Source organism: Charadrius vociferus, unplaced genomic scaffold (genome assembly GCF_000708025.1).
Source record: "Charadrius vociferus isolate BGI_N301 unplaced genomic scaffold, ASM70802v2 scaffold370, whole genome shotgun sequence".
NCBI lineage: Eukaryota > Metazoa > Chordata > Aves > Charadriiformes > Charadriidae > Charadrius > Charadrius vociferus.
The window spans coordinates 1361999-1369890 of record NW_009646744.1 but is presented as its reverse complement, the minus strand read 5'-3'; the positions used below and the strand labels follow the sequence as shown (position 1 = coordinate 1369890).

Genomic DNA, 7892 nt, shown 5'->3' with positions numbered 1-7892 from the left:
GGTAGCCACCACCGGCACAGGCAGTGCCGCAGGGCTCGCTGCCGCAGGGAGGCCAGATTATCCCCGGGCGGCCGTGAACTCAAAATTTGCTGTTTGGAGTTAGCAGTTGCTCTGAGGGAGACAGTAAATGAAGCAAAAGGAGGAGAAATGCTGTTCCTCCTTAACGAGCGGTAAACAACTTGCGTTGGCAGATGCCAAACAAGAGCCTTCCGTGCCGGATTGGGACGGGACGCAGCGGTGGGGTTTGCCGCAGGGCCTGGGGGACGCCAGAGAGGCGATAGCACGTTCAGAGATGGAAACCAAGTGCCAGGTTCCCATCTGTAAGCCAGATGGAAAAGAAGGACACTTGGTTTGTTTTAAAATTGTCATGGACATTTGGAAAAAAATACAGGATTTGGTTTTAAAACAAGGAAAACAGGCGCCGATGAAACGTTGAAAAGAAGCAATTCAGTTAAACTTGAGATGATTATTTTTGTACCCAACATTTTTCTCCGTATTAGGAAAGACAAGCCAGGACGTGCCATCAGGAAAGCTCAGTGAAAAAACACCTTCAGTTCAAGAAGTCAATTGAGGAGCCAAACTTGATGGTACAGGATTAACCGCTGGAGGTTTTCTTTGATTTGTGCAGTTGCATCAAATCCTGTTATTACTGCTGCTTGAAAGGAACCGGCTGGGGGATGCCAGCTTAGCCCCGGTGTTCCTTGGCCTGCGGGGACGTGCTAAGCCCTGGGAACAGAGCATCCCAGACTCGGTCATCCGCTTGGGCTTAGAATGGAGACGGTGGCAGAAAAGTGAAGCGCGTCCACAGCACGGGTGAAAAAGGAGACCGTCGGGCCAGGGTGATAAGAGTGAGTCTGCAAGTGTAACCACGGGGAAGTGGAAGAGTGGGTGCGACCCCGCGGCTGAGATGAAGGGTTCCCTTGGCAGGCTCCTGGGGCGCAGGACCCCCCCTCCTCCAGAGCAGTACCCCGTCTGCTGCAGCTCCTCCAGCGGTCCCGGCGTAAAATCCCCATTTGCCACCTAACCGGGTGGCCGCTGCGCCGAGTCGGTGCCACCTGCAATTGCACAAGAGGGCTTGAGCCCAGCTAGCAGGTCCTGGCCCCAAAGCGGCCGCTCCTCTCTCACCACCCTCCCGCTTTCTACCATCTGCACTTTGAAATTGATTTGAACATTAACATACATATTTTTGTGATGTCAGGGTGAGGTTTTTTTGTCTGGGACTTAACCTACTTCTGCTTTAATTCCAGAGAATGGTGCTGAGATCTGCCCGTAAGGAGAGGTTCCAGCACAAGCACCAGTTGTGCTCCCCGGAGCGCAGCGTTAGCACCCGGCTAATTCCCTTGAGCCCGGTTGTCCTCCAGCAGCGCTCCCCGGGGACACGCTCGCTGCCCGGGCACGGCACGTCCCCCAGGCACCTCGCGAGATCCCCGCGAAGGGCAGAGCGAGCGCCGAAGGCTTTGCTGGGGCTCCTCACCTCTCCCTCAGCCCTGTCCCATCCCTGGCACTGACTTCCCAGTGAAGGCAGAAACCAGAAGCTTTTGGGACCGGGAGAGGTGAGGCGCTGGGTATGAATTGCTGTGCTTTGAAGGCGTCTGATGGATTTTGCTGTTCCCTTCCGGCTTTTTCCAGCAGCGGCGAGCAGCGCTACCCAAGCCTGGTAGCTGCCCTGCGCTGGGGCACGGAGGTGTCGGTGCTCGTCACTCGTGCACTGAGCGGAGCCGGTCTCAGCGCTGGACTTGGTGCCCGGGGCGCGGCACGGAGGGTGAAGGTTTTTTAATATCTCTCGAGCTGTTCCTCTGCAGATTCACTCTTAGAAACAAGGTCAGATTTTCCCTGGTTTACAGCCTCGGCCGTTTACACGAGGCTCCGTTAGTGTTTTCCTCTCTGGCATGAATGGGCTGATACTTAGGATGGTTAATTAGTGATTTCTGATTGAGAAGGCAGGCGGCAGGGTCGCTTCGGGCAGCCGGGGCACCTTCTCTGAGCAGTTCCAGTTTTTCAGAAAGCTTCTCCATCCACAGCGTTCCCGCCGGCAGCGCCCAGCAGAATTGGCTCTCCCAGTAGCTGGGAGTTTATGGGAAAAGGTCAGAGGGATTTGATGGTAATAAAGTGGTTTAACAGTGTTCTTCTTGAGCAGCTCTTATTGCTAGCGTTCAGAGCGCTGGCTTGGAAGCTTACATGAACTTTGCTCTCCAATGTGCTTGGCCAGGGACATTACAGAATTACTTATTTTCTGGTTAATGAATAATTAGTCCAGTACAGACAGTTTGGAAGCTGTAGGTAGTTCAGCTGTGGCTCCTGTGCTCGGGGCCGGCTGTGATGGATGCAGCCCCTGAGGATGAGGTCAATTAAGTTAAATTTCATTTTTACCCCAAGCGCTGCTCGCGAGGAGTCAGCCTGCGGTGGATACCTTAAAGCCCGACAAATTCAAGCCCGAGTGAAATCTTGCCGTGTCGACACACACTCCGTCCCCCGCGCAGCGCCAGGGCGAGAGCCTCCGTCGGAGCGAGCGCCTTCGGGGAGGGATGGACAGCGTTTCGGGAGAAGACGAGGTGTAACCCATAGAGTGGGGGTGGATAGATCATCCCCCGGGGCCCGCGTGCTGCGTGGGGCGTTGGATCTAAAATAGGCAGCGTGGGTTTTTCACCCAACAGCTTCAGGTATACTTGGAGTCGGATGGATTTGATGTGTTTGTGTGTTTCCTGGTCAAATACAGCGAATTCCTGTAGACGGTGACCCCTCTCCAGCCAGCCGGCTGCTGCGTGCTGTTTACCACATCCCACAAATTTTAACGATTCAACCCCGTATAGCGAATTTTTGCTGTCTGTGCAGTATCTCATGGGAAGAGGTAGGGTGAGCAGCCGGGCGGGAGGCGGTTGGCACCGAGGAGACACAGGAAGCAACTCAGTTTCACGGGCAAGTTATTATTTAGCTGGGTTTATTTTGCAGCCAAAGTGCCTTTGGCAGGGCAGAGGCATTTTAAAAACGCCGACCCTTAACCTCGAGCGACTCGAGTCTGAAGGGGTGGGAGCAGGCGCTGTGCCGGCAGCCCCGGAGTGGGGTGCTCAGCACCCACCTAATTAATAATAGTCCGTATTGGCTGCAAATTCTGCCGCCTCGTTAGTCTAACCAGCTTTCCCGGAGCGGGGAAAGGGAGGTGCAGGAGGATGTGGCAGAGCATCTCCGTAGCGCGGGGTCGGGTGAGCGACTCCCGCAGCTCGCAGAGGTTTTTCTGCTGCCTTTCCTTCTCCCACTCTGTAAAGAAACTCTTCCTTTCAACACCGTGTTTCCCGAAGCTGAATTTTTCTTCGTTTTAAGTAGGGGGGCTTCAAGCTTCTTCACAGAAATCTCAGTTTGACACGTGAAACAGATCCCAGCATCTGTTTTTCAGGACCGGCATCCTTGGACAGATGGGAGCGCCGCTGACCTGCACGCTCCCATCCACCTTATCAAATCCGGGGACGATAAGTGCAGGTGCCCGCCCAGACCAGCCCTCCCTTCCCAGAAATACCTTACGGGAATGGCTGCTGTAGATTTCTTTTTGTTATTAATGAGATTTAAGTATTGGAGGCACGTTTCAGTCCACAAATCTCCACGTTCCCACGTTAAAGACTCTGTTTCTCAGGAAGAGACATGGGCTGTGCCTTTAAACTCCACTCATCTCTTTTTTGTCCCGTAGCCGGTGTCACTTTGCAAACGGGACAGAGGTACCGGCTCCCCACCGCTGGCAGCGCACCTTCGTTCTGCCTGAAAATAGGCATCGATTGCAGCGCTTCCCTAAATTATAGCCCAGAGCAAACCGTGTTGAACCACACCGTGTCCCCCCCGGGCTTTGGGGTTTACTCCTGCAGCAGTGGCACTCGGCCGCCGAGCCGTGGGCGGTTTGGTTTGGTTTGGTTTGGTTTGGTTTGGTTTGGTTTGGTTTGGCTTGGGCAGGACTCGCAGTGCTCTCGGATGGCATCGGGGTCTCTCCGTAACGCAAGAGCCGCTCCTTTCCGTTGCCCGCAGCTGAGCTGAGGAGCCTGAGCAGCCCAGAGGGGGGGTTCAGCTCCACCGCCCCCACCTTTGCCGAGGCTCGGCCACCGCTTGCCAAAATGGCTCGGCCCCTCTGCTCCCCGGGCACAGGGCGAGCGCCGGTGCAGGTGATGTCCCCGCTCCCTGATAGCATGGCTAATTATTAAAATTATGCTATACTTTGATCTGTGATCTAATTATCTTACCTTTGTGGTTGAATTATCTGATCTGGGACTGACATGTTTGAAGTCTGTCCACGAGCACTCCTGGCAGACGTCCCTTAACCGGGAGATTAGTCACCGGGACGGGAGCAAGCCGCGGCAGAAACAGGCCCAGACGGAAATTCTGTGGACACACAAACCGTTGGGTGTTTTTAAAAAAAAAAAAAAAAAAACCACCAACAAACCTTGTCTGGGGTTATGAACGGCGTTAGGTGGAAGTTTCCATGCTGGCTCCTGTCCTAAGCCTCCAGCCCTGGTCGGGTCCGGTCGTGAGGCTGAGCGATGGGCAGTGAGTCAGCCCTGCAGGTTCTGGGGATGGAAAGGAATTTGGAAAGGCGTCAGCGCGGGAGAAAGAGATTTTTATTCTGTGTATCTTCTTGCCTATATCTTGTCAAACCCAGAAGTTGTAGAAATGCAGGTTTTGTGCTAGCAGAGGTCAGGTAAACTGGAAATTCTCCCTAGCTGGGGATGGGGCGGTCCTTCACCCTTCTCCGTCGCTCTGCTCTTCTGGTGGGGAGCACCTCGAGCCATGGGGAGCCTGGTCCTGGGTGTCGGGGGGTCTGAGGGGCAGATGGTGGGGAGCTCGTGCTGCAGATGGGGCCGGGGCAGCCCCCGGCTACGCACACCCACTGCCCAGTGGGGTTTGGCATCACTGGCTGCTCACCCCCTTCAGAGGCCGTGGGGTGCCGTCAGACGGCTGCCAGTGTTCTGGGGGGCTCTGGCCTGATGGGGTTTGCCCGGGGAGGCAACTGCTTTCATAGAATTATAGAATGGTTGGGGTTGGAAGGGACCTTGAAGACCATCCAGTCCCACCCCCTGCCCTGGGCAGGGCCACCTCCCCCCAGCCCAGGTTGCTCCAAGCCCCGTCCAACCTGGCCTTGAACACCTCCAGGGATGGGGCAGCCACAGCTTCTCCGGGCAACCTGCCCCAGGGGATCACCACCCTGAGGAAAGAATTTCTTCCTAGTACTTAATCTAAATCTCCCTTCTTCCAGCTTGAAGCCATGTTTTTTTTTCCCTTGTTCTTCTGCTTTAAGCAGGGCGTGCTGGCAGCGACATACCCTGTGGAAATAGCGCTGGTGCCAGCGATGGGCGGCAACGTGGGTGTGGGGAGACTAAATGAAATCCCACAGCGATGTGTGCGTGTCTCCAGGCGGTGACCGCTGTGCCTGGACGAGGCTCGACGCAGCGGTGCGGCTGTGTCTGAGCGCGAGCCCTTCTCTTGCAGTGGAACCTGGTGTGTGACGACGACTGGAAGGCTCCGCTGACCACCTCCCTCTTCTTCGTGGGGGTCCTCATCGGCTCCTTCATCTCGGGGCAGCTCTCGGACAGGTAACGCCGCTGGTCCCACTCCGCCTGTGGGCAGAGCTGATGCCACGGATGGTGCCTGTGTTCTTAAGAGGCGTAAGGGAGTTAAATGGCCACTTCTCGGAGTTTTGATCCAAATGAGGTAACTGGCCTTGGCATCTTCCAAAATCCCAACCGTGACCTACCCCAGGCGCAGGATTACGGCCTCTCGGGGGCTTTAGGAGACCAAGAGCTGATCTCTGCAAGGAGCCCATGTGGCTGCTTCGCAGATCAATGTGGTGGTTTTCACTTCGCGACCACATTTGTTTCTTTATTCGGCTCTTGTAGCAGTTTGAAAGCTGTTGTTCCTTGTCACACACTAACTGACAGTCCATTCTTAGAGCTGCAGGAGAGAAACTTGTTCTTTGAGTGGAAGCTCTGCATAGAAGAGGTGGTTTGCCGGAAAGAAAGAAAGCGTATCCAAGAGCAAGAAAAAAAGATCACCTGTAATGGATAGCAATCATGTCATACCATCTACCATAAGTAGATATAAAATATCAAAAACTCATTACAGGCTTTTGATAGTTATCTCAGCAATATTGAAATTTTGGCCTTGCAAGTGTTGAATGCAGAATATATGTTCCTTCTGCGAGTCTCTGCTTCCCTCTTTATCCAGCCCTGAGCCTTTTTTTCCGCGTGGTTACAGTGGGATCTCCAGTACTGCTTCGGCTGCTGCCGGATAGTGCGGAACTCGTACGAGCAGCAGCGCTCCTCGGGGCGTTCAGCAGAGGGGTTTCAAAACTCGGTGGGAGTCTTAATCCCAAAGCCTCCAGCATTAAACTCCATGTGATCCGAATTTAATCTCCCGACTCCTGCCCCCGGTGCAGAAGTCAGTCAGTGTTACTGTTTGAAAGGGAGACGAGATAATCACTAAATCCCACTGGTGCCATGTGCCCACTGGGAACATCGGAGAAAGCACGCGTGCCCCGGTGGCCACGTGGCCGGTCAGCCTCCCCGAGAGACCGGTGGCCTTCTACATGAGCTATTCATTGAATTTTATATATTTTTTTTTAATGGTTTGTCAGTTAAGGGGGGTGTTCTGGGCCATTTCCCCTGTGCTGCTGCAGAAGCCCTCGCTGAGTGAGGCGCCGCAGCGGCGGTGCGTGCAGAGGGCAGCGTGCCCTGGGCCAGCGCGCAGGCGTGCAAACCCGCACCTGAGCTCCCTCTTACCTCTCCGTAAGAACACGCTACGTAATTCTAACGCAAACAGGGGGGCGAGAGAACGGGTGCAGTCCACATGGCAACTCAGGGAGACCGAAACCAGTTGATAAAGCTATTTAATAGAGTCAAAGCGTAGTGGTGCTGCGGTGTGTAGGTGGCAGTAGCCCAAACACCATCGTGTCCCAACTCTGGGCTGCGTGGCGTGCAATCGCCTTCTGTCTCTTGCGTATGTACTGCTGTCTAGTCTCTTCAGTCCCTGTCTAGCGGCTCCCTGAAGTTTCTGCTCTTAATTTTTCTTCTGGGTTTATTTCCTGGGTCTTGGAAATACCAAAACTTTACTTATTTTTTATCACTTACGAAAAAAATTCCTTACAATGAATGAAACTTCAGGTTGTTCTAAGCTGCATCTCTTGAGGTTGCATATTTGTGCTCTCTTATATAGCCCTGCTCCATAAATAAATGCTGTTTCAATAACAATCTCCTTTATCTTTTGCAAAAGGTTTGGCAGGAAGAATATCCTTTTTTTGACGATGGCGGTGCAGACTGGCTTCAGCTTCCTGCAGATCTTCTCTACCAGCTGGGAGATGTTCACAGTGCTCTTTCTCATAGTGGGGATGGGACAGATCTCTAACTACGTGGTGGCCTTCATACTGGGTATGAGTATGTCTGCATTAGATTACGTGCTTGCTTAATATACGGTTGTTTTTTTTTTAACTCTGAATGTCCATCATTTAATTAGACCGGTAAATCCTCACTGGTGCGATTCCTAATTTAGGGCAGTATCATTTTTTTCGCTCTTGGATACTTCAAGCCTATACTTTCTATAGGTTTAGAGGAAAAAAAAAAAAAGAGAGCAGGAAGACTCTAAATAAACATCCATTTCCCTCTTTGGAGAAGAAGTCCAAGGCGGCGTTCGGGGTTTGTTATCAGCAGAAGCAGGTCTGAGATAGAGAAGGCGTTTGGGTTCCTCCCCACCTCGCTGCCCCTGTGCAGAGGGGTCGTGCAAAGCCTTGGAGCAAACCAGTGTTTCCAGCAATGGCGAACGTGTGGGGGGACCAGAGCGGAGGAGCCGGGTGGGTGTCAGAGCCCCGTTAGCCATAAAGTCACCGGTCCCAGTGCTGAGGTTAGCGATAAAGTCCCTAATTTTAG

The 7892-nt window shown here is 53.4% G+C and overlaps 1 protein-coding gene across 1 annotated transcript in view; it reads left to right on the top strand.

The window, feature by feature from the left end:
• Positions 1 to 5323: 5323 nt before the first annotated feature.
• The window catches only part of SLC22A4 (solute carrier family 22 (organic cation/zwitterion transporter), member 4), an 18264-nt gene continuing 15695 nt past the window's right edge, over positions 5324 to 7892 (top strand). The window contains exons 1-3 of the mRNA XM_009891340.1: positions 5324 to 5339; positions 5444 to 5567; positions 7243 to 7397. Of these exons, the coding sequence (XP_009889642.1) occupies positions 5324 to 5339; positions 5444 to 5567; positions 7243 to 7397 (295 nt within the window). The remainder of the gene's footprint in view (positions 5340 to 5443; positions 5568 to 7242; positions 7398 to 7892) is intronic.